The 27,548-nt window shown below is 39.2% G+C and overlaps 2 protein-coding genes across 3 annotated transcripts; both read right to left on the reverse strand.

The window, feature by feature from the left end:
- Positions 1–1,321: 1,321 nt before the first annotated feature.
- eny2 (ENY2 transcription and export complex 2 subunit) lies at positions 1,322–10,806 on the reverse strand. Of its 2 annotated transcripts, none has more exons than XM_047360248.1 (5): positions 10,683–10,806; positions 10,232–10,309; positions 8,373–8,443; positions 5,317–5,391; positions 1,322–2,131 (listed from the first exon to the last, which is right to left on the reverse strand). In XM_047360248.1, the coding sequence occupies exons 1-5, from the start codon at positions 10,691–10,693 to the stop codon at positions 2,058–2,060; spliced, it is 309 nt and encodes a 102-aa protein (XP_047216204.1). In that variant the 5' UTR covers positions 10,694–10,806; the 3' UTR covers positions 1,322–2,057. The 2 variants fall into 2 exon arrangements, with proteins under 2 accessions (XP_047216204.1, XP_047216205.1); XM_047360249.1 differs by having other exon boundaries at positions 10,691–10,769.
- Positions 10,807–14,020: 3,214 nt separating this feature from the next.
- ebag9 (estrogen receptor binding site associated antigen 9) lies at positions 14,021–26,215 on the reverse strand. The gene is made up of 7 exons (XM_047362105.1): positions 25,926–26,215; positions 25,550–25,647; positions 18,079–18,160; positions 17,837–17,992; positions 17,068–17,178; positions 16,657–16,748; positions 14,021–15,629 (listed from the first exon to the last, which is right to left on the reverse strand). The coding sequence occupies exons 2-7, from the start codon at positions 25,630–25,632 to the stop codon at positions 15,512–15,514; spliced, it is 642 nt and encodes a 213-aa protein (XP_047218061.1). The 5' UTR covers positions 25,633–25,647; positions 25,926–26,215; the 3' UTR covers positions 14,021–15,511.
- Positions 26,216–27,548: the final 1,333 nt, after the last annotated feature.

Here is a 27,548-nt window from a genome sequence, read left to right on the forward strand (position 1 = left end):
GTGGCAGAAAACGCTGCACAACGAGAAGAGGTGACCGGACCCTGAGGAAGATTGTGGAGAAGGGCAGATTCCAGACCTTGGGGGACCTGCGGAAGCAGTGGACTGAGTCTGGAGTAGAAACATCCAGAGCCACCGTGCACAGGCGTGTGCAGGAAATGGGCTACAGGTGCCGCATTCCCCAGGTCAAGCCACTTTTGAACCAGAAACAGCGGCAGAAGCGCCTGACCTGGGCTACAGAGAAGCAGCACTGGACTGTTGCTCAGTGGTCCAAAGTACTTTTTTCGGATGAAAGCAAATTCTGCATGTCATTCGGAAATCAAGGTGCCAGAGTCTGGAGGAAGACTGGGGAGAAGGAAATGCCAAAATGCCAGAAGTCCAGTGTCAAGTACCCACAGTCAGTGATGGTCTGGGGTGCCGTGTCAGCTGCTGGTGTTGGTCCACTGTGTTTTATCAAGGGCAGGGTCAATGCAGCTAGCTATCAGGAGATTTTGGAGCACTTCATGCTTCCATCTGCTGAAAAGCTTTATGGAGATGAAGATTTCATTTTTCAGCATGACCTGGCACCTGCTCACAGTGCCAAAACCACTGGTAAATGGTTTACTGACCATGGTATCACTGTGCTCAATTGGCCTGCCAACTCTCCTGACCTGAACCCCATAGAGAATCTGTGGGATATTGTGAAGAGAACGTTGAGAGACTCAAGACCCAACACTCTGGATGAGCTAAAGGCCGCTATCGAAGCATCCTGGGCCTCCATAAGACCTCAGCAGTGCCACAGGCTGATTGCCTCCATGCCACGCCGCATTGAAGCAGTCATTTCTGCCAAAGGATTCCCGACCAAGTATTGAGTGCATAACTGTACATGATTATTTGAAGGTTGACGTTTTTTGTATTAAAAACACTTTTCTTTCATTGGTCGGATGAAATATGCTAATTTTGTGAGATAGGAATTTTGGGTTTTCATGAGCTGTATGCCACAATCATCCAAATTAAGACAATAAAAGACCTGAAATATTTCAGTTAGTGTGCAATGAATCTAAAATATATGAATGTTAAATTTTCATCATTACATAATGGAAAATAATGAACTTTATCACAATATGCTAATATTTTGAGAAGGACCTGTATAGAAACTGATTTAGCAAACCAAACGGCCTAAGACCCCAAAAGCGCAGCTGTTCCATACCTGAACCTACAGGCGGCAGAACTGCTGCAAAGACCCAGCTTCCTTAAAGGGGTCCAATGGGTGATAGAAGCCGATTCAACTCTTTGAACAAACAATTTTTGTGTTGTGCCTTTTATTTTATATAAACAATGCATGTTTAATAAAATGACCCCTTTATTCAAGCAGCACACTCCATACACAATAAAAACTCCATCTACATGGCATAAAATATGAACAGATCAGTGGATCAATACAAATACATTTATCAGTGTTAAGCTTGTCATGATACTGAACTTTCAAACTCGATGCTGATACTAAAAAATACTCTATACATTTTTCTACACTACTTTTTTTTTTTTAAAGGCACAGTGTTCTTTCTAGTTAAGAGAAAAAAAAAAGAGTAAAGAATGACTTTAAACTTCCTTAATTAGAGCGAAAGCAATAAGTAGGGGACAATTCAGCCTTCATTTAGAAAAATACGTCATTTAAAAGTGTCATTAACCTGCTTGGCAAAACTGTAGACAACATTTGGTAAAAGTGTTGCTGTCCTTTATGGAAGTGTGTAGCTTTGATTTAGTCATGCAGTTTTTTTTATTTTAATTGTTTAGCAGTGCGCATCACCGCTGTCGAAAGGAAGTGCTACAACTAATGTAAATAGGTCAGTTTATATTGATTTTGACACACATGAGCATCTGAATATTTAAATTTCTTAGTATCAATTGTTTCAAAATATTGCTTATTATAACCCTAATCAGTGTAGATAGCATAGGTGACTTGAAAAAGATTTATAAATCACTCCAAAAAAATATTTTACAATTCCATTAAATCCTTAAAACAAAAACGAAACTCCTTATGAGAATGATATTGGCAAACGCCGAAGAAATCAGGTTAATTATGAGACGTGCTGCGTCAGAAAGGCTCGTATTCTCTGTAGGAGTTCCTTCTTTACGCTGTCTGGCACCAAGGCTGCAAAAAAGAGACACTGATGAGCTCATTTACTTGACTTTGCTGGTAAGCATGATTGTAAACAGTTTTATAAAATCCCACAATATTCAACTTAGCTGCTGTTCCCGTGTTGAAAAACATGTTATACAGGTCTAAAAGTAAGGAAATGAGGTGGATTTTGTGGAACGTCAAGTTGAAGTATGTGTGTCACAATCTAAACTAAACCTGAAGCTAAACTGGGAAGATCAAACAGCTTGGAATGTCATCATCTGCTCATCCTATAATGTTTATTATTCATTCTGGGTGTTGAACTCAGTGTTTAACTGGGTCTGGAGGAGGTCTGTGTCTATGTGAATCAAGATGGGTGCAACACTGTGGTTGTTGGGGAACAACTCTCCCCAGGGAACTTCCCCCAATATCTATGTGCCTTGTTTAAGTTCACCTCAAAGCTAGTGCTGATATGGCAACCCAAACCCTGGCCGAGTCCATACAACGACTACGGGGGAATGCACTGGATGCTCCAATATTGGTAATGGGTGATTTTAATTAATGTACAGGTCCTTCTCAAAATATTAGCATATTGTGATAAAGTTCATTATTTTCCATAATGTCATGATGAAAATGTAACCATCATATATTTTAGATTCATTGCACACTAACTGAAATATTTCAGGTCTTTTATTGTCTTAATACGGATGATTTTGGCATACAGCTCATGAAAACCCAAAATTCCTATCTCACAAAATTAGCATATCATTAAAAGGGTCTCTAAACGAGCTATGAACCTAATCATCTGAATCAACGAGTTAACTCTAAACACCTGCAAAAGATTCCTGAGGCCTTTAAAACTCCCAGCCTGGTTCATCACTCAAAACCCCAATCATGGGTAAGACTGCTGACCTGACTGCTGTCCAGAAGGCCACTATTGACACCCTCAAGCAAGAGGGTAAGACACAGAAAGACATTTCTGAACGAATAGGCTGTTCCCAGAGTGCTGTATCAAGGCACCTCAGTGGGAAGTCTGTGGGAAGGAAAAAGTGTGGCAGAAAACGCTGCACAACGAGAAGAGGTGACCGGACCCTGAGGAAGATTGTGGAGAAGGGCCGATTCCAGACCTTGGGGGACCTGCGGAAGCAGTGGACTGAGTCTGGAGTAGAAACATCCAGAGCCACCGTGCACAGGCGTGTGCAGGAAATGGGCTACAGGTGCCGCATTCCCCAGGTCAAGCCACTTTTGAACCAGAAACAGCGGCAGAAGCGCCTGACCTGGGCTACAGAGAAGCAGCACTGGACTGTTGCTCAGTGGTCCAAAGTACTTTTTTCGGATGAAAGCAAATTCTGCATGTCATTCGAAAATCAAGGTGCCAGAGTCTGGAGGAAGACTGGGGAGAAGGAAATGCCAAAATGCCAGAAGTCCAGTGTCAAATACCCACAGTCAGTGATGGTCTGGGGTGCCGTGTCAGCTGCTGGTGTTGGTCCACTGTGTTTTATCAAGGGCAGGGTCAATGTAGCTAGCTATCAGGAGATTTTGGAGCACTTCATGCTTCCATCTGCTGAAAAGCTTTATGGAGATGAAGATTTCATTTTTCAGCACGACCTGGCACCTGCTCACAGTGCCAAAACCACTGGTAAATGGTTTACTGACCATGGTATCACTGTGCTCAATTGGCCTGCCAACTCTCCTGACCTGAACCCCATAGAGAATCTGTGGGATATTGTGAAGAGAATGTTGAGAGACTCAAGACCCAACACTCTGGATGAGCTAAAGGCCGCTATCGAAGCATCCTGGGCCTCCATAAGACCTCAGCAGTGCCACAGGCTGATTGCCTCCATGCCACGCCGCATTGAAGCAGTCATTTCTGCAAAAGGATTCCCGACCAAGTATTGAGTGCATAACTGTACATGATTATTTGAAGGTTGACGTTTTTTGTATTAAAAACACAAGGACCTGTACATAGCCTATTAGTCCTCGTTATTCTTTAATTCTTCTTGGTAGTTAGTTGGATTGTTTTAACATAGTAAAGAGTTTGTTGATTGAAATATGTTTAACTTTGAGTTGACTTATTATTGTTAATAAATTCTTGTATTTTAAGAAATTGTGTGAATTCATTCCATATATGTGCAGAGTTTATGCTGTTCAATAATGTCAGAGCTCGTCTCACACCTTTCTATTTTGTCCTAATACCATCGCCTTACTGGGCCGGTATTCAGAGGATAACCTTTAACAGACTGAAATATTATTTGATTAAATATTAAAATATTAATATAAATATTAAATAATATTTTCAGATTCAAAGTCACAACAAGTGATGATCAACGACCAAACAGTAGAGCCAGTGCCACAGTATAAATACATGGGAGTAGTCATTAATGAAACGCTGAGTTTTGAGTTGCAGCTAGATTGCGTGGTAAAGAAAGCACACCAGCGTATGCACTTATATCGTAAGCTCTGTACTTTTATTCTTATTTTATTGAATGTGTTCTTACATTTGCTTGTATTTGTTGGTACGAGTCACTTTCCATTAAAAATAAGAATCACTTGCAAAGTATTGTCAAGGTTTGCAGTAATATTGCTGGCATATTGCTTAATGATTTGAGTTCATAATTCTAAATCCTTAAAGAAAGCTAGGATCATTCTGGCTGATCCTAGCCATCCTCTGGGGGCAGAGTTCACCCTTTTACCATCAGGACGGAGATACAAAATGCCATATCGTAAGACGGAGTGAAAAAAAATCCTTTATCCCCGCTGCTATTAGCCTGCTCAATTCCAGGTCCACATTGTAAAGACTAAATTCGTTTTTTATTATTATTATTTTTTTTTTTGTGTGTGTGTGTGTGGTTGTTTTTGTGTTTTCACTTCTGTCTGCATTACAAATTGCTCCTTGAGGAGAAGTTTACTTGACTCCCACTTGTGTGGGAATACATTTCTTTATGTTCTCTGAGTGCTCTCCAAAAAATAACTGGAGGCACTGACGGCAGTATCCCGGCCCGAGGGCTGTTCTGCATTCAACAGCAAGATTTTGCATCTTATGTATTACGACAGATAACCAGACTCATGATTAAAAATCACATTTTTAACCCAAAAAATTAAAAGATAACACTGTTTGGCCACCGTTTCCTGAGACTATAGTATCAATCTGTTATTTCACAGCTAGCAGGCAGCTACAAACACCCAGAAACATTACCAACACAATCAGGGTGAGTTACCTCTTCCTTTGGGAGTGACCTCCAAAACAATGTCCTCTACGGTCACATGCTCCAAACCCTTTTCTTTGATGACCTCTGCATAATCAAAACACATAAAATATAAATATTAACCTATTAGAAGAGACTAAACTTAAGGAATAAAACAAATGATCGAGTTTAAAGCTAATCTCATTGACAGATTAAGATTTAGTGCACAGCAGAAAAAAAAACAAAAAACTTAATGTTAGACATAAAGCAAAAAAAAAAAGAACTCCAAAAATGGATGTTAAACTACAAAGGAGGCTTAATAAATATCACCTCGGACATCATATGATAGGTAACATGCAAGCGGGTTCTTTAAAGAGTATTAACACTGTCAAATGTACAATACCTGTAAAGAGGATTTCTTTAACATTCACAATAAAGTAATACTGTAACAACATGCTTACCCTTCTACATTACACAGCAACAAAACAAGCAGGCACAGATTAAATGAAGTCTCTAATGTTGAGGAATTTGTTCATATGCAGCTGTGTAAGAATTTGGCTTTTATCAAGAGTTTATCACTTTGGCATTAAAAAAGATAATGACAGATTTTATTCCCTGCAGCTTCTGGTATTACACCAAATTCTTTGACCATTGGACAGAGGCCGCTGTGACTTCTGTATACAACTTGTTCTCAAAGCACCACAGACATAAGCTGATCTGTAATACAGATGGCCATTCCGATCGCTGTTACAAGAAAATGTGCCTTGCTGTAACTTAAAGGGTTTGAACCTCAAACCAAACTTCTAACCTACAGGAGGACTTTCCTGTCTCTCTACAGCATACTAAACTATTTTTCCCCACTAAAATGATCTTCAAATATTAACTCTCTCCCTTTAGCTCTATTATTGTCCAACTTTCTAACAAAATGAAAAGATATCTGACAATCTGTATTTCAGGAGAGCTGCATTTGGCGGCGGTGCTTTAGAGAGCAGAATGAAGTTTGTAGAAGTAACAGTGCCCCCTAGAGTCACAATATTTGACTACCACAGAACTCAGTATAACAGTATAATCTGAGCAATGTGATCAGGCCGCATTGTTCAGACTGGCAGCTGGAGATGCAAGTAAAAACCTCATCTGAGTTCTCTGACATCAGTTATATCTGATATAACAGGAAGTCTAAAGGCCTCGGTGTTAATACACAGGAAGTTCTGGTACTGCTGAGATTGAAAGCTCAGAGCATATTTGAGTCGGGAGAGAACAATTAATTTTGGATCTGGCTGATTGGGCTAACTAAACTGTGGGCAAGTAAGAGCCCCTTTTCTTTCATCATGCACACCTTGGATAGAAAAATGTTCCACCCATGACAAACACACATACACTAAGCATAGCTAAAAAAAAACATCATATTGTAATTTTATGCCTAAATTTATTATCTGGGAACCTTCGTGTGTTCCTGTGTTTAAAGCCAACATTTTTCGTGTCTGATTTTCAATTGAAGCAGAATATGATTTTTTTTCAACATTTGGCCCCAAAAGGTTTCAGAGCGATTGTAAAGAGGAAATTCAGTGTTTTCAGCTTTAAACAGCTAAGAGCCTTAATGGAGCTTTTCCAGCGTAAAGAGTGACCTCTCCCAGCAGTAGACCTTATTTTGAAGGTGAGCAGAGTGTTTTTCTTGTTGTTAACCTGGAAACAGGTAACCACACCAGGGCTGAAAAAGCCTCCTGCATTAGGTAACCATTTCACGATAAAGTCCATCGACAGACAATAGTCTGTGACAAATATCCATTAAAAGAAGAAAAAAACTCAGTACCTTCTCTTAGTGCTGGGCGATAAGACAATACATATCGTGGGGACGATAGAAAAGTGTATTGTGCTACTTCTCTTCTATCGTTTCTAACATAATTTTATCAATTATTCAAGCAAATATTTCATAAAGTAGGCTACGACAAATGTATTAGTGTTCTCACTTTGCATACACTCAGTTTATATAAGTGATAAACAAGAATAAAAATACGTTTTCCACAAAGAAGCTCCGTCTTGTGGTTTTGCGGCATGACGCTGCTTTACGTTATATGACTCACACGCCGGTTTGCGACATGCTTTACGTTATTTAACTCATGAGTGCTGAAAGATGGAGACGCCAGAGGCGGAAGTCTTATACCCGGGATTGCAACAAACAGCTACGCAGGCAGCCCAAGAAGAAGCTCTTTTACCAAAAAGAGGGGGTACGTCTGTTATTTGGATACATTTTGGGTTCAAGAAGCTGCTATCTGTTGTCATTTGATACACATATATTGCTGCATTAAATGTATTTTTCGCATTTGTGACAGTTCAGTTAAATGTCACTTTAAAATAAAGTTGGAAAAAAGTAAGCAATGAAATTATTATGTCATATTTTTCAGAGAATAACTGAAAAATTGTGGTATATCATGATATATATCGCTATTGTGATTTAAAATAGTCTATATCGTGATATATGGTTTTTTCCATATCGCCCAGCACTAACTTCTCTGATGACGTTAACGTTTTCCCACTGGTTATAAGTCACAGAACATTAGCAGTAGCTATTTCAGGGTGACCACACCAAGATTGCAGCACTGTTATATTTGTTTAATGGGCTTATTTGGTTTTTTTATGGAGTATTTGGTGACCTTTATTCAAAGCTAAATACAACTAGCTTATATGATAATGAGTAAATGTTGCCTAACTATGCTATACAATCATTTTAAAACAACAATATTGACTTTCCAGCCCAAATAAACCTGCTAAAACTCAGACAAGTTGGTAAATACACCAGATAAATTCAGTAGGCAGATATGATGATCAGCTGACATTAATCGCTCAACAACGCTGCCTTGTAGATAAATCCGTTGGTTCTTACGTGTGAAAATATTTTTTAACACAATGCTAAAGTGACTCGAGATAATTCTGAATATTATGCCATCTAAATTTCATTCACCTTTTCCCATCTTTAAACAAAAAAAAAAACAGAAACATAGAAGTAATGATTTTTAAAAGGAAGCCAACCCTGCGTCCCTAGCTGCCATATTATTTCTAGCATGCCGTTTTACAGTGTGGCTGTTTGTTACCTTTGCATTGGGCCTTCATTTGGTCCTCCCATCCACACTCAGTGAGCTTAGCTCTCAGCAGCTCCTTCAGTCTGTCAGTCAGATAGACACAGAGAGGAGCAGGTGACTTTTCTGCAAAATGCTCAATTAAATTACTAACACCTTCCAGTTGGCATTTTAGTTTGATTTAAACAAACGCAACAAAAGTTAGATCTACTGTCACACATCCACAGATATGTCTTACAGCCTCTGTGTTTTACCTGATATGTCTAAAGACCATCAGGTCCACCAAGCATGTGTTCTGAAGTGCAACAAATCAAATCACTTTGATCTTTTGAAAATATCGCTACACTCCTCTGCATCAATGGCACTTTTTTTTTTTTTTTTTACATTTTATCCCCTCTGAGGTCCTTCATTCTGTGAAGAAACAGGCGTCAACCAGGTGGCCCTTACTTCCAGGTGACACCAGCACATGTTGTACATGCATTTCACTCTAAAACCTGACAAAAACAGATCCTTCCAGGTACTGTTCAGAAGAACACCATACTTTAAGATGTTGGAGAGGGGAAATCGTATAAAGAAATGCAGAAAATTATAGACTGCTCAGGTAAAATGATCTCTGATGCTTTAAAATGAAAAGCAAAGCCAAAGAGAAGTGGAAGAAAACCAAAGACCACCCAGCATTTCCCTTACCATTACCCAAGGGACACCACTGTCAGGCAACCCCCAAACCCTGAATTGAAGCCACAGTCCACTCAGAAGGCAGTGAAGCATGGTGGTTCAGAAAGTTCGTCACTATGAGGCAGAACCAAGAAATGCAGAAAATGTTGTCAAATCATCCTGGGCTGGAACACCTGTTCCCAGGTGTCGACTCCATGCAACGCAGATGTGATGCAGTTCTCAGAAACAGTGGTTAAACAACTAAATATTAGTGTAGCGATTCACAGAAATGATCAATATTTTCTGTTTATACAGTAAATATTTGAGTTTGTAAAGGAAACAGACACTGCTGATTTATTGAACAGCCAATGTTCGTCTTTACAGACATGATTATTTAGCAATGGTTTTGGCTTTCTAAAGGACAATGTGTGTGTGAACAATTACTGGGCAGATTATAGAGTGCAGAGTTATTACGCAACTGAATGAAAAAATGAACAGTATCCTAACTTACTTGTTTATTTTCATCTCTTAAAAAGAGAATAACTCCTCAAAATTTACATATAAACATCTGACATTTCAAAGATAAAAAATAAAAAAAATCTGTAACCAATAAAGCTCGTCGTCTTTTCAATAACCGTCACAAGCCTGCCATTCATGAAGGCTACGGGTTTCTTGCTGACATCCAAGTCAAAGTGGAGATATTTACCTATGAATGAGCCAACCACAGACCTATCCATCTGATCTGTCAATAACCCCTCTCACGTCATCAGTTCATAAAACCATTGAAGAATCTACCTTCAGATATGTTTGGCCTACTCTTGAGGTTTCAGCTTATGTGTCTAGTTGAGCGGTGGTTAGGTATCTTTCAAGAGTGCTGCATCCCTCTTAAAGGTTTTTACAAAGTTGGTTAAATCTCTCTTTTGGCCCATTTTGCCTGAGGCACAGAGGCTACATAATAAGTATGCATGCCTTGATATTAGGTGTAGGTTTCCTTAGGCCACACCAGGAGACATTAAACAAACACACATCATCTGATATGCTTTAATAAAGTAATTTAATAAAATAAACACTCAAGCTCATACAGTTTGGAGTTGGAAAATATGCATAATAATTATATGGTTAAAATGCTTACTAATCACTATGCATTGTTTATTTAAGTAAATTGTAGTGTTTCTAGAAGATTATATGAAGACATATTATGGGTAAGAAATCCTACCCACCTATCTCTTTCTCCGGTCTCTGTCAGCTTCTGGTTTACCCGTGCTTTTAGTCTGGACTCTTTATTCATTGTGTTTGTTCTGGAAGGAGAAAACAAAAATAAAAGCACAGGTTAGTTAAAGCTCCAAAATAACTCGAACAAAACGTTTATACCAGCGGCTGAACCAACTGGTACAATAATACCGAGAGGAGCCAGCTATATTTAAACTACTAGCAGTAAAGTACTTAGGACAAAAACATTTTGGCTAAACTGTAGCGAGCTTTACACACGCCGAGATTCCACTCCTCGCGAGATTTGGCGCCCTAGTTGCATCAAAGAGTGAAAAATACGACGACCTTTAACATCGCTACATAAAGAAAGCAAGGTACGTTAGCCCTAATAATCCTAACTTTCTATAGTAAAGAAGTAAGCCAGCCGCCTCACTAACAATTTAACATAAAAAAAACATTTACAGTTTCACCATAGAGATCCCAGGATGGTGGAGCGCGGTTACCACAGCTGAAACTCCACGAACTTCCGGTGGAAGGCGGAAACACGTGATGTTCACTCTGAGAATTAACGCTTTCAGTCAGGAATCATCTAATCCCACTCAGGATTTCTTGTAGCTGTTTGATAAGAAAAAGAATTGATATATTGTTTTTCATGATTTTTCGCGTCGTTTTAGGTGGACAACATGCCCCTTTTAGCCAGTGAAATATATGTGTGATAAGCAAAAAGATGCATTTAAAATGAGTGAAAAGTATAAAATAATGTCAAGTTGCAAAATGCTGCTACAAATTTTATACTTTTCTCATTTTGTTTGGTATAATGAAAAAAATTAACTTGTTTCTGAATTCTTCTCTTCCACTTCTCAACCACTTTTTTAGCTCTTGAATCTTAACAGAACATATCTGCCTTCCTCCTGTTGAACTGTGATTTACTTATGAATATTTCTGCGAAAACAAACAAAAAATAATCATGGCAATTAACAAAAAGTAAATGACAATCATAACTGATGTCGATGGTACAGCAGGTAAAGTAAGTACTGAATACAATATTTTTCTCATAAATATATTTGTAATATTTCTGTTGTCATGATATTCACGATGGAATGTTACACGGGATAATTATTGAACACAGGAAGAAAAGGATATGCAAAAAGGCATAATAATGTTCATGCATATGGAATATGCTTTTATCCAAAGCGACTCACAAATAAAGATGTAACAATACAATTAATGTCAAAGCTGACAATAAGCTACTTAGAAGGAAGACCACTATTCAGGCTCTGCCAGAAGTGACTGAGATGACAGTGTAGAAATAAAGTGGAGGCAAAGAGGGAAGAGCAGAAAGAGGTACAGACCAACTAAATAATGCTAAAGAAAATATGAATATTATTGAAAATGTCATTTATCTCAGTAACTCACCTCACCAAACACATTAAATGGATGAATTAAATACAGACTGATGTTTTAAAGCCTTTATTTGTTAATTATGATGATTTTCAACTTACAGCTAATGAAAACAGTCAGTCAGTCATCTTCTATACCGCTTCTTCCATAGTGGGTCGTGGGGAAGCTGGTGCCTATCTCCAGCAGTCAATGGGCAAGAGGCAGGGTACACCCTGGACAGGTCGCCAGTCCATCACAGGGCGCTAATGAAAACATTATTTTTAAATTTAGAATAATCAGACCAATAAAGATAAACATTTTTGATTCAGAAATGTGGGCTTAATGAAAAGTTTGCTCAATACCTGCTCAAGGATGTAATTTTCAAAAAGCTATTTTAATCTGACAAACTAGCCTTATTGGAATGCATACTCTTATTGAACATGTCTGTAGTGCTTTGGAGCGGGTGGAGAAGTACAGGATAAGTGCTAGGGTAGGAGATGCTTTCTGAAGAGCTGGGTTTTCAAGAGTTTCTTCAAGATACCTGTTTTGGTAGCACTCAGTAGGTCATTACATCATCTTGGACCGACACATGAAAAGAATCTAGTCTTGAGTACTGCTAGCCGACAAGCCGTGACATAAGCCTGGCAATGTCAGGGCAGATTTGCTCTGCAAAAGGTGGAGGGGACCACTGACTTGACATGCTTCACAAGGAGGGTAAGCCACACATGTCCACTGTTAGTTGAAACTGGCTTTTTAAAGTTTGCATATTATTGATAGGTTGAGTGGACGGAAAAAGTGTAGTAGGAGACAGTGCACAAGCAACAGGGATAACTGCAGCCTTGAGTGGACAGCGAGGAAAAGCCCATTGGAGAATTTGGGGGATCATTTACAAGTTGAGGACTGCAGCTTGAGTCAGGGGTTCAGAAGTCACCACAAACAGGCATATTAAGGACATGAGTATTCCTTGTGTTGAGCCACACCAAAACCAGAGACATCAGCCATGTCTTACTTGTCATACCTAAGGAGAAAAAAGGCCCGGAATGGGCTGGATGAAAGTAAATGTTTAACTTCATTTAGAGATAAAATTCCCAGTCTGGACGAAGAGTGCAGAGACACAGTCGCTTGAGGCCCAGTGTGAGGTTTCCACAGTCTGTGATGATTTGAGGAGCTTTGTCATTTGCTGGTAGTGGCATGCTGTTTTATAACATCAAAAGTCAGCACAGCAGTCTAGCATGACATTTTAGAGCACTGCCATGCTTTATGGAAATGCTGATTTCATTTTCCAGCAGGACTTGTCATCTGCCCACACTGCCAAAGGTACCAATATCTACTTTAATATCCATTGAATCTCTGTGCCTGGCATGCCAGTAGATTGCTCCGACCTAAACCATAATAATCTGTGCAATATTAATCAGAGTCAGATGAAAGACACCAGAGCCAATGATGCAAACTAAAGGCTGCTATTACAGCAACCTGGGTTTCCTTAACAAGTTAGTAAAGCCACAGGCTGATTCCCTCCATATGTTGCATTGATACAGGAATTTAATCAAAAGGAGCCCTGACCAAGTAGTGTGTACATATACTGTACCATGCATGGACATACTTTTCAGTAGGCTATTTCTGTAATTAAAATACGTTTATTGGTCTTATACAGTCATATTCAAAAATAACAGTATTAAAATGTTTATTTACAGTAACTCAATTCACTAAGTTATAGACTTCTAGACTAATTACACAGACTGATGTTTTCAAGCCTCTATTTTCTGTTATGATTGCCTGCTCACATCACAGTTGTTGAAAACAATATTTAGGATTAGAATATAACAACCAAATAAAAAACTTTTATACAGAAACATGGGGCTAGTAAAAAAGCAGGTTTAATACCTGCATAAAGGTTTATTTTCAGAAGGTACCTTTAATCTGACATACAAGCCTCACCAGAACACTAATTCTAACACGATTCTAAGTTCCTGATAAACTGAATATGGGGTTTTCATTAGCTGTAATTACCATCACGATGAACACTTGAAATATATCACCGTGTGTAAAGAATGACAAGCTTTACTAATGTTCATCTACTGTTAGGTGGTTTGTGAAGCTGTGCTCAGGTAATTATTACTTTCAAATAATCGGGATGTTCATGTTTTGTACACTACCTGCCGATGGTGTACCTAATGAGTGTGACAAGTGTTTTTTTGTTTTTAGCAGGAAGACTATAAGGCAACATCTTAACAATTTAATCCTTATTCTGATCCTTTACTGGACAGGAAATTACTTGAGTATCGTATTTATTCATCCAAATCTTTTCGGTTTGGACCCTATTGGCTTCTTTGGCTGATAAAAAAAAAAGATGTTAAATTATCCAGTGATGACACATTAAGAATAGTTTAAAAAGTGTTCTTCAAAAAACAATGGAAACATACGAATCAATGTCTTTATTAAAAAAAACTTTAGGACTTGTACACCAGATTTACAATCTGTCATATCTGAACAAGGCTTGTCAACTCATTTCTCAGAGCAAGTCTTTGTTTATGCTCAGACACCATCCTTTTGAACATCAGGCCATACAGTGAGAAAAATTAAAAACAGAGACAGCAATGATTTATTTCTGGGAAAGATGTACAAACCAAAACAAAAATAAGTAAATGCTATAGTTTTTGATGAAAACCCAGTGGAAAAAAATTAGATAAGCTGACCTTTCCCCGAATAAATAAACACCAGTTTCAACACGGTTCTTAAAACTGTCCATCAGCACCCGCCCATTTAGGTTAAAAACAATCAAGATCTCTTGAGTTTTCACTTAATCACCCGATAAATAATAAGAACATCCTACGATTTGCAAACCTTTTTTAACAATGCAAGAAACAATTTGCCTCCTTGGACTTGCTTCCATGGAGCTTTTAAAATGCTTAAATAAAATATCATGCATACATATTTTAAATTCTTCACCTGGTTAGGTTGTCATGATAACAGAAGTCATTGTTAAAGCAATGGTCAGGACTTCTTTCTTACAGTAACACATTAAACCTCCAGTTAATAATCCTCTTCTTGGGTGAGGCAATTTCCTTTATTGCACTGGTGGTCCATATTTTAGAAAATGTATGTTTGCCAATCATATCAAAACAGGAAAAGCAATATTTCCTCCACCCAGAAATCCACCAATCACTGGATAATTAACATTAACATTAAGAAATAAATGCCTAGTAATGAATGGTAAACCAGCAGCCATTAGGTTGCCATAGGAACCCACAGCCATCATTCATAGTTTGAATAAATCAATCTATTAATCTCCATCTGCACCAAGTTTAAAAGCTCCAGCTTTCATTTAAACGCTGATTTCCAGTGTAGTAATGGCTTCACAGCACAAGGTGACAAAAATCAAGCCCCGATCATTAGAAAAAAAATTTAATTTACAGACTCCAAAAGACATAAATATTAAAAAAAACAGTAATTAGCAAACAAATGGATGACACTGATTTACAGTGATGCAATCTATAAATTACACTCCTTTTTTTCATGCGAGGCCATTAAAAGAAAGAAATACTAATATTATAGAATTTTTCAAAGTGGCAGAGAAAACTCACTTTCCTTTTATAAATGGTTCTGAGAAAGAAAACATTACATGCCATGAACCAGATTAGGTCAGAACCTAATGGTCTTCTATAGGTGTGTTTGAATTTTAATCTACACTTTGGTGCCTAATCTGCTCGAGACTGATGTGTTTAACAGTGCAGTTGCATAACAAACTGAAAAGGCTGCTGGTAGATATAGGAGGAGGAGGGTAGTTTGTCAACAGATAAAGTAGTGACTGATGATGATCCTGTTGGTAGGACTTCAAAGACTGATGATACATTTGATGTCTGTGCCTGCACCCCAATCCCTGTGGCTCAAAACTGAGCATTTCTAAAATGTTATGAGAGCTTGACTGCAATCTTTTGCTCCTTCTTTAGCATTCTCTGAGCCTCTTTCTCCATCTTCTTCTTCTGCTGTTCAATGAAGCGCTTTTCCCTCTCAGCCATCTTTTGTTCCCTGATAAAAAAGGAAAGAAGCAAGATGAGAAAACAGTCTTGCTCCTTGCATCATTCAGGTGGTTAATTATTGTGCAGACTGCCACCTGCTGGTCATGAAAAAAATCTATAATCTTTATGTGGAAAAATGTTACTGCAATTTAATGTGTAAATGACATTATTTTGAACAATGTTTACAGGAACTATATCAGTTCTAGACAGATCTAATTTACAGGTCTTCATCAAACCTGTAAATTAACAAATAGACATTTTCAACATGGAATCTATGGGAGGAACCACAGAAACCACAGCAGAGAAGCAAACTACCATGGATCAATTGATCAACTGGTGTCAAAGCATCTGAATGGCATCAGTGGGCCCCTGCTGGATCCCTTGCAATTTAGTTACCAGATCAGCAGATGATGCCGTCAATTTGAGACTACACCTCATGCACCACATCGACCATACAGGGACGTTCACTAGGACACTGTTTAAGGACCCATCTCTCAGCGCTGGCCCCCACCTGTCAGTGGAGCACCAGTTTCCTGACTGATCGGCAGTAGCAATTGAGGCTGCGGAGCATCTTCTCCTGCATAAGAATCATCAACATCGGCGATCCCAAGGGTTAAGTTCTCTCGCTATTCCTCCTACACAAATGACTGTACCTCAGCAGACCCATCTGTAGCATCTCACCCTCTTTTACCTGCACTGGTCGCATCTAGGAGAACACGCCACTACAGTGTCTTTGATCTCGCTGGACAACTAAACGACATCTTTGAAGGAACCATAAAGTACGTTCTGCTGTGTGTATCTGGTGAAAGCAAAACTGCTCTGAAGGAAAAAAGCAGGCCTACATTAAGCCTACATCAATGTGCGCCCAACCTATTGAAAAAATAAATCCAGGATAAATTCAAGCTTGTTCACCTTTTTTTTTACTTTAGTGTTAATGCTTGTTGCCTTCCGTGCCAGAAAACAAACAGCTCAAATAAACCATTAAAAGGCCAAAATAAAACAAGATGCATGCATATGATGAGTGTATGTAAACCTACCTGAACACCTCCTCTGCCTCCCAGGCAGCATCAGACTCATCCTCCCAGGCATTAGCGTCCTCCTGCCAGGTTTCCATTTCTCCCAGTTCAGCCTGTGAAAACGGATTGAAAGTATATTAGTGACTATAAAACTATGACTGCCACTTTTCTTTTTAAAGAGCCAAAAGTTATTACTTATGTTATGTTATCAACCTCCTCACTAAAAGTCGATTAGAAAGCTTCCCCATCATGAAGGAAAGCTTTTTCTTCTGCATCTCATTCATAGACATTTAATGTTCAAATGTTACATTATACACACGGATTTTTTTTTATTACTTTCTAAAACATTCAGCTCACAGTTCACACAAAAATGTGAATAAATGAAGAGGAGAAAACCTGCATAATGTTCAAGACAGAACAAGTGTATCTCACAGAGGGCGGATTGAAGGTCATCACATCCTGAGATGCTGCCAGCCTGCTGGAGAATCCTGCTGATCCATCAGGCACCAGGTAGTTCAAGGGCTCCCTCTTTTTCAGCACAATCTACAACGTAAAAAAGTTAAAATAAGACAAGAGTTCAGGCCCAAACTGATCCGTACTTGCTGTTTTTACTGACAACTAAGGGAGAGGGTGAAGATAAGCGCTACTGTTAAAGCATTCAGTAGAGATATCACTCAAGTCAAGGCTGTCTGTATTTTTTCCCCATATGTACATGCTCTCAATATTCTTTCATGTCTGTATTAGCCACGTCCATTTTCCATTAAAGTTCTAAACAACATAAGATCAGTTATTCATTTAGCAGTTTTCCTCTATGTGCATCAACTCTTCATTGATTGGGGCAAAGGTGGTAGGCGTCCTGTAACCGGTGAGTTGCTGGTTCAAACCCCCGCTCTGTCGATCTCAGTCGTTCACCCTCCTTGCCTGCTGATGGTGGTCAGAGGGCTCGGTGGTGCCGATTGTATGGCAGCCTCACTTCTGTTAGTGTGCCTCAGAGCATCTGTGGCTACAATGTAGCTTACCACTGTCAGTGTTTGAATGTGTGTATGAATGGGCCAATGACTGATTGTAGAGTAAAGCACTTTGGAGTCAATGGTTCTACCATTTATAGCACATGTACATATTTCATATTTTGAAAGCAACTTCAACTGAGGCAAACACTTCCAAGTGCACCCATCTAGAAATTGCACGGATCATTCAGTACCTTCTGCGTCTTCCTGATGGTAGGAGCCATGTCTTTGAAGTAATCAGGCTCTTCGTCTGCATCGTTGGGAGGAGGGGACACATTTCCATTACCACCTTCAATCCTAATACTTGTAGGAGCCTCTTCATCCCAGGAACTCCATTCTTCAATTTCTGGCTGTGGAAATCAGGAAGACGAACGATTATTTTATACAAATTCTGAATTCCAGCATTATACTTTTAGTGACTGATGCAGTTACTCACCTGTTTTGGTGAAGATGATGAAAAATCAACTGTTGTTGGAAGAGTTATTTGATCTCCGCTGAGCTTGCGGCCCCTTCCACTCCTGTTTCACACATTTAGATTAGTCGAAAAAATTATATGGAACCATAAAACTTTACTAAACACGAGCATAAGTTTACATTAATGAACAAAGATGGTTCCAGCAAACAGAACCTGATAAATCCATCGAAGTTGTACTGTAAAAATAGCAATTTTCCCTGCAGGGTAGAAATGGTCTTAAAACATTTACTCACTTTTTATAAAGAGGCCCAGTGCCTTGCAAGAGTACTCATACCCATTTACTTCTCACATTTTGTCACATCTCAGCCAGAAACTTTTATCATCTGAGTTTTTATCTGCAAGCCCAACACTTAGGGCCTGATGTTCCAAAGGTTTGCGAGTACCAAACCACACGCAAATCTGTTGGCATCTGCAAAAATGATCTACAACCCAGCTGCTAATCAGATTGCGTGTGCAAAATCAGCGGAACAGCGGGTGCACACTTTTTAGCACAATTGGCTTCGTGAATATGCAAAACATATGATTATGACTCAAGTGTGCAAATATATGGGAGGGGGATATGCAAATATAATCCTTTACCAGCCGCAACGTGATTTATCAAACTTGAAATAGATTGGCGATGCTGTTTTTGCATCTAGATGTAGCATGTTTGAATGCAGGTACTAACTGGGATGCAAAATTTTCTGCTGTCACTGTGGCCAGAAGGAGGCATATAGAATAATAAAGAGAGAGAGAATCATCTATCCATGTGTCAGCAGATATGGGTTGCCAAAAAAAAAAAAAAAAAAATCGATGAGAATAGAGGATTCTATGTAGGATTATCTAAGGTCTGATTTGGAGCCAATCACAAACAGAAGCCATGACATCTCTCCTATGTTAAAACTCCTTGCATCTGGATCATTCCAGCGCACCATCGCTGTCAGTGAGATCATCTGCTGCTGAAGCACAAATCTGATCATGAATATATGATCATCCGCCAGAGAAGCGTGCAACTGCACATTATGCAAAGGACCCACTGTGCTTTGATGTTGATAATATAATTAATAGGAAATAAATAAAGACAATGTAATGCAGATTAAATCCTTCATTTGCAAACTGGATGCTAACATAACTTTTTAGCAGGTGGAAAATCCCCATTTTAAGCTGGCCTATTACATATGGTGACAAAGACACTGTATCCTTTAACCTTGACTCTAAAACAAAACACATTGCCTTATTGACAGTAATATTGTGTCATTTCAGAGCAATCAGAGCTGGATCAGTTGGATTACGTTTTTTGCAACTGTACATATACAATAATAAATTACTTCAGGTCACCAAAAACCGTTTCACCAATCAAACACGTTGTATATCGTTAAAATATTGGCCTAACAAACAAAATGAATTCTGTACAATCATTGGAAAATAATTTATTTTTATCTAGATAAATGTTCAATGTACGTTCTTTGCAGGACAGTGATGTGACTGTGATATTTTTAAAATTAGCAAAGCTATAACATACAGAGAGCGCGACACAGCTCTGCCCTCCTGTGCAATGGCCAGTAATGATTCTGATTAAAGGTGAAGCAGGATGCAGTTTTTGCCTTAGTGGGTCTGTCTGGACCACAAAGCATCTGCTCACAGAACAATTTGAAACTCAACCTTCTGCTTGCGCTATGTACTCAGAGGCGCACTGCGCAAATGAACAGAGAGGGCAAATAATCTCGCCAGGGCAGAGGCTGCAATCACAAACCTGCTGTTGTGAATAGCGACGAGGAAGGTTAACAACCTGTAACAGCTCAGAAAAGCAGGAGCAGAGCGGAACAGAAGGAAAAAATAAATAAATCAGCAACTGGATCATTCATAATGATATGGTGCAACAAGACTGCATGCTTAAAGCAACACAGCTTTTGTTTGCTTTTCCATTTATTTCCACTGGGGCCGGTAGCAGGCAGCCAGTAGCACACGCAATTTCCTCATTTAAATAGAGCGGTCTGTACCTCTTTTGCACCTGTTATCCATTTTATGCAACAAGCCCACTTATTGCACATGCAATTTTTGTTTTTGCGCAAGCAATTTAGAGGCCCTTATTTGGCATCACAGAAGATCAGGGCCTGGGTGCATAATTGTAAAGTGTAAAAACAATTTTACATGGTTTTCAGAATTTCTTCCAAATAAATATGTGAAAAGTCTCAAGTTCCTTTGTCTTCAACACCTCTAAGTCAATAGTTTCTAGAACCATCGTTTGCTACAATTAGAGCTGCAAGTCTTGTGGAGTTTGTCAGAACCAGCTTTGCACATCTAGAAACTGAAAATGTTGCTCATTGGTTTTAGCAAAATAGCTCAGGCTCAGTCAGACTGAATGAAGATCGTCTGTGAATGGCCATTTTCAACTCTTGCCACAGACTCTCAATTTTACTTAGGACCGGACTTTGACTGTGCCATTTCAACATATGAAAATGCTTTGGGCTAAACCATTCCATTGTAGTTCTTGGCTGTATATTTAGGGTCACTGTCCTGCTGGAAATAGAACCGCCACCTCAGTCTCAAGTCTTATGCGACGTCTTGAAGTAGAGCGCATAACAAATAGATTCTCCTGCCTGAGCTAAAGATCTCTGCAGCTCCTCCAGAGGTAGCATGGGCTGCTTGTCTGGATAATGCTTGGATAATGGATTGAACAATTCTCTGTAAGGCGTTCAAAACTTTGGGATACAGTTTTATAACCTAAACCCCGTTTGTAAGTTCTCAACAACTTTATCACTGACTTGTCTGCAGGGTCATTGGTCTTCAATGGGATGCTGTTTGTTCATTATTGTTCTCTACAAACATCAGAGGCCTTCACACAGCAGCTGGATTTATACAGAGAAGAAATGACACATAGGTAGACTCTTTCCTGATGCACTTGATCTCTAAAAGGTAATGAGTAAAGGCGGCTGAATAGAAACGCACACGACACTTTTCAGATTTTTATTTGTTAAAAACAACATTGAAAACCTTTAACTATTTTTCTTCGAAATCATAATTATGAACTACTTTGAATCGGTCTATCGCACAATTTAACAATAAAATTAATTGAGGCTTGCGGTTGTAATGTGAAAAGGTTAAGGTGGGTTGTTGCTTTCCTAACTTACAAGGTGAAATCTGATCTATTCCACGTATAGTCCTCCCTGTAACCTGATGAACACAAACTGGTACAAGTAAACCATGTTATATAGAGCATCCAGTAATTATCAAAATGTCTCCGACACAAATATGTAAAAAGTAAAAGGCCGTAGATTGATCATGTAATATAAATGGATGTATCATTATATAAATAAAACATCTAACAGAAAAGGAATACATATATACATAAAATAAAGACATTTTCGTTATGCAACACGGAGACATTTAAATCTTCTTAAAGCGACAATAGTAAGCTAACACCCTAATCTTTTCATGGTAACAACTCCTTCACATGGTCCAAGTGTACAAAGTATTTCCAGTGATCAACTTTTTCTTGCCTGGTATCAATTGCCAGTGTTGCCTGACTGTGACCTTCATATTTAAGGTCTATAGCATAAGAAAAAAATAAAAACTCACCTGTGTAAACTTTGTCTTCATCCAACAATTAAATTTAACAAACAAGAGTCCCCGAGGTTTATCGGTTTCACTAAACTCTAAATGTTGTGTGGGGCTTCTGCCTACACAACATCTGACCAGATTCACAGGTGGGATAGTCAGACACCCACTTCGGCCATGTGACTGAGCTGTTTGGGTGCCAAGATAAAAAAATATTGCCTTATACAGGTCCTTCTCAAAATATTAGCATATTGTAATAAAGTTCATTATTTTCCATAATGTCATGATGAAAATTTAAGTCATATATTTTAGATTCATTGCACACTAACTGAAATATTTCAGGTCTTTTATTGTCTTAATACGGATGATTTTGGCATACAGCTCATGAAAACCCAAAATTCCTGTCTCACAAAATTAGCATATTTCATCCGACCAATAAAAGAAAAGTGTTTTTAATACAAAAAACGTCAACCTTCAAATAATCATGTACAGTTATGCACTCAATACTTGGTCGGGAATCCTTTTGCAGAAATGACTGCTTCAATGCGGCGTGGCATGGAGGCAATCAGCCTGTGGCACTGCTGAGGTCTTATGGAGGCCCAGGATGCTTCGATAGCGGCCTTTAGCTCATCCAGAGTGTTGGGTCTTGAATCTCTCAACGTTCTCTTCACAATATCCCACAGATTCTCTATGGGGTTCAGGTCAGGAGAGTTGGCAGGCCAATTGAGCACAGTGATACCATGGTCAGTAAACCATTTACCAGTGGTTTTTGCACTGTGAGCAGGTGCCAGGTCGTGCTGAAAAATGAAATCTTCATCTCCATAAAGCTTTTCAGCAGATGGAAGCATGAAGTCCTCCAAAATCTCCTGATAGCTAGCTGCATTGACCCTGCCCTTGATAAAACACAGTGGACCAACACCAGCAGCTGACACGGCACCCCAGACCATCACTGACTGTGGGTACTTGACACTGGACTTCTGGCATTTTGGCATTTCCTTCTCCCCAGTCTTCCTCCAGACTCTGGCACCTTGATTTCCGAATGACATGCAGAATTTGCTTTCATCCGAAAAAAGTACTTTGGACCACTGAGCAACAGTCCAGTGCTGCTTCTCTGTAGCCCAGGTCAGGCGCTTCTGCCGCTGTTTCTGGTTCAAAAGTGGCTTGACCTGGGGAATGCGGCACCTGTAGCCCATTTCCTGCACACGCCTGTACACGATGGCTCTGGATGTTTCCACTCCAGACTCAGTCCACTGCTTCCGCAGGTCCCCCAAGGTCTGGAATCGGCCCTTCTCCACAATCTTCCTCAGGGTCCGGTCACCTCTTCTCGTTGTGCAGCGCTTTCTGCCACACTTTTTCCTTCCCACAGACTTCCCACTGAGGTGCCTTGATACAGCACTCTGGGAACAGCCTATTTGTTCAGAAATGTCTTTCTGTGTCTTACCCTCTTGCTTGAGGGTGTCAATAGTGGCCTTCTGGACAGCAGTCAGGTCGGCAGTCTTACCCATGATTGGGGTTTTGAGTGATGAACCAGGCTGGGAGTTTTAAAGGCCTCAGGAATCTTTTGCAGGTGTTTAGAGTTAACTCGTTGATTCAGATGATTAGGTTCATAGCTCGTTTAGAGACCCTTTTAATGATATGCTAATTTTGTGAGATAGGAATTTTGGGTTTTCATGAGCTGTATGCCACAATCATCCGTATTAAGACAATAAAAGACCTGAAATATTTCAGTTAGTGTGCAATGAATCTAAAATATATGAATGTTAAATTTTCATCATGACATTATGGAAAATAATGAACTTTATCACAATATGCTAATATTTTGAGAAGGACCTGTATAATGAATAAAGTCAGCGAATCTGCAAAATATTGTGAATTCCAGGCTGTGTATAATCTAGGAGGTGATCTCACCCAGGAAGTCTATATTTCAATATTGCTGAATTTCTGGGTCAGTCCTTAATGCTATCATAAATTCATATCGCTCTAACAAGTTTCTTAACGGCAAAAATCGCTTTGCTCTCCATTTAGGACGAGCTGCTTCTTCTCACCAGTAAAAACACGGACCTCCGTGGATCACTGGTTCTCTGCTTTACCGAGACATGGCTGAGTGGAAACATCCCGGACCGCGCATTGCTGATGCCGGACTTCCAGCTGTTCAGAGCGGATCGCAGCGCGGAGCTATTGGGGAAGAGGCGAGGAGGCGGAATCTGCTTTTATATAAATGAAGTTTGGTGCAGAGACGTAAAAGTGCAGGGGAAAACATGTAGTCTGGATCTGGAGTCATTTTCCATAATCTGTAAGCCGTTTTATTCACCCAGAGAGTTTTCCTCATTTATAATAATTGGCTCATATTTTCCACCGCATGTCTTCACTTCTGCCGCGGAAAAACATCTCGCTGAGCTGATTACAGACGTGGAAAAAAAACACACGGACTCTTTCATCATAATACTGGGAGATTTTAACAGCGCAAACCTCCTCTCAAATGAACTCCCCAAATACCGACAGCATATTAAGTGTCCCATCAGAGACCAAAACACACTGGACCATTGTTACACAGCTTTAAATGACTCATATCATGCTGTTACCAGGGCTGCTCTGGGTTTTTTGGATCATTGTCTAATCCACCTCATCCCAACCTACAGACAGAGACTAAGAGCTTCCAAACCTGCGGTTCACACTGTTAAGAAGTGGACTGAGGAATCAAAGCAGACGCTACAGGCCTGCTTTGAATGCACAGACTGGACTGTTTTTGAAACTTCAACCACTGACTTAAACCAACTAACTGATGTGGTGACATCATACATCAGTTTCTGTGAGGACATGTGTGTGCAGACCAAGACCTTCTGCACCTTTGGGAACAATAAGCCATGGTTTGCTTCACACCTCAGGAATCTGCGCAGGGAAAAGGAAGAAGCTCACAGCAGAGGAGATTGGGCGCGGTACAGGCAGGCCAGGAACAAACTAACAAAAGCAAAAACCAACTAACAAAACCATCTCCTCTACATCCCATTCAGGAACAAATTCCTCCCATAAAGCAACCAACCCCCCACCATCAAATCCTCTGCCTGCACTAAAGATCTCCGAGGAAGAGGTAAACAGGCTCTTTCAGCGCATGAAAACAAAGAAAGCTGGAGGACCCGATAACGTCTCCCCATCATGTCTGAAAGCCTGTGCACATCAACTCGCTCCAATCTTCACGAGGATCTTCAACAAGTCACTGGACTTGTTACATGTTTCTAACAAGCCACATGAAGTCCAGTTTAGAAGTAAGCCATGTAAGGAACAAAGCAAACATTTGGAATAAGGGACCCTGGTCAGATGAGACCATATTGTTTCATGCACAAGCTTTAAGTGGAGGAAAACTAACATTGTGCACCACCCTGAACACACCAACCACAAGGTGGTTTCTTCGGTAGGTACAAGAAAAGTCAGACTTGATGAAAGGTCTAAACACAGCGCGATCCTGGAAAGAAAACCTGTTAGAAGCTGTAAAGAGTTGAGACTGGGGTAGATGTTCACAATCTATCAATGCACTGATCGTTCAAGTATCATGGCATGACTTCATCCAAGCATTTTAAAGCGCAGGAAGAGTCTAGTAAAAGCAGAGTTATAAATACAATTGAGAAATTGTGGCAAGGCATGAAAATTCAAGTTATTTGATATAGCCTGAACTATTTTGAAAAGAATGGGAAAGAAAAATCAGTCTCTGCGCATACCCAAAAGGACCTGCAGCTGTTATTGCAGCAAGTTTGGTTCCCAAAAATTAAAAAAATGCAGAATTAGTACACCACACTTTTCTGATATTTATTTGTTAAAAAAAAGAGGTTTTATGATTTTTAGAAAAACATAACATGTAAACTTTTAAATCACAGACTATTTGACTAATACTGGTGCTTACCTGCATATCAGCCTTTTCAAAAGGGAGAGTAAACTGGCTAAGCATGTGCAGATCTTGAACAGACGGAACTGAGAGATGGCCATGATGAAACTGAGCAGCTGGGGGGAAAAAGGGAAGCAAATTTCAGTGATAATCAGAACTCGATAAGCTCCACTAAACAACATTAATATTAACAAATGGCCAAAAATCAATTCTTAACAACTTAATCAGCAGACATAACGATAGTGTATCTATGACACTAGGATGCAGTTCCTCTGCGTTCATGTTTCTGATGTAGTATTAATAAGTTAAACACAATCTTTTAGTGAGCTTAATGCAAACACCGTTTGTCCTCGCGTTGTGGTTTGCACGTCTTCACATACAAATGTATACTCACCTAGAAAGATGTATGCAGGACGAATGATTCCTTCTTATGAGTAAGGAGACACAAGTTCATTTATTTGCTAACCGTTGCTTGCTAGCTTAGCCCACTGAGAAACATTGCATTTTTGAAACCTTTAAAACTTCTTCTCAAACGAGACATTGGCACAGACGAATAATATTGCTGTCACAACGAAAACATACACGTTATAGCTTTCCATACCACAAATATTTCGTGAAAAAAACCCTAAATTCGTGGCGTCGCTTATCTCCTTCCCATGGCTGCCATATTGGAAGTGGGAGGAGCCACATTCCTGTTGCATTTAGGTGCTGTCGGACAAAATAGGTTAGAAAGATTAATTTGCATTCATTTATAAATAGATTTAGCTTTATGCCGCATATTTAATGAACTGCCGTGTATGCAACGTCTACTAGTTAGCCAGAATAAATTAGAGTCTTTTTTTTTATTATTTCACCTGCTAATATTAGACAAATTCACTTCATTGTTGAAGCTGCCAGAGAGAAGGAAAAGAGGAAAACACAGCTACAGGGCAGGGATGTATATAGGTGCATGTACAAATGGTTGGTGTGACCTCACTTCTGGTTCATACCTTAACGTCGTTGTGATAGTGTGAGTGGCAGTTATGTTAAAACACAAAAAAACGAGAGTATGTTGCTGCAGACCATGTGGAGAATCTCCACTGCTCCCAAAAGCTGTGAATTTCCAAGACAGCTGGGTTCCTAGGGTTTTAGAAAGCCTGTGTGACTGTTTAGTCTGTTATGAAACTGTGACCATCAGCAGTAGATAGTATCACACAAGAGGGTAAATTAATAACAAAACCAAGCTTGATGTGTAGTACACAGTTAATAGAAAGAGCCTACACAGCCCTGTTGATGTGATGTAAAAAATTAGCCCAAGATAAATAATTGTTTTTGATGTAACATATATCCTGTACAGTTTAACTGAAAACAAATTAGTAAGATAAAAAAATGTAAAAAACAAAAAGCAGCAACCTGCTTGGTGTGGCATAAATGTCCACACCCTCTAACTACTACTTTGTTGAACGTGTTCTCATACAATTTTCTTTACTGTGCTCAATTGTATCCATTAGCTAAGGTTATCTCAACATCAACTTCAGTGAGAAGATTATATAAAAGGTAGATGTTTTATAGAATTCGAAAGATGGTTGGAAGTTAGAAGAATTGCTGGAAGAAACGTAATTCAGGAAAGGATTAACATCTAGACTATGGCTGGGATACTCAAGACTTAATTCAATATTACACATGCTGGGGAAACATGAGACTGGAAGAGGTGTATTCTGACGGGGAAATTAAACAATAGAACATATAATGTATAACTGTAGTAAATACCAAAACAGACCAAAAACTGAATTAAAAAGGAGTCTTGAACAGAAAAATATCATTGCAGTCTTATAAATCCCTTAAGAAAATGTCCTTCTGATGTGAGCTATAATATAAATTTTATTTGACGGTATCTGGATTATTAAAAAGAACAGCTTTTTAAGCATTTTTAGCAGCTTTTTTTTTTAGCTTATCCTGATTTACACACCTTACAGAACCTTACAGAACCTAAAACGTGTTTGCTAACTACCATTGAAAATCAAGAAGTATTAGGAAT

Source organism: Girardinichthys multiradiatus, chromosome 3, assembly GCF_021462225.1.
Source record: "Girardinichthys multiradiatus isolate DD_20200921_A chromosome 3, DD_fGirMul_XY1, whole genome shotgun sequence".
NCBI classification, from domain to species: domain Eukaryota; kingdom Metazoa; phylum Chordata; class Actinopteri; order Cyprinodontiformes; family Goodeidae; genus Girardinichthys; species Girardinichthys multiradiatus.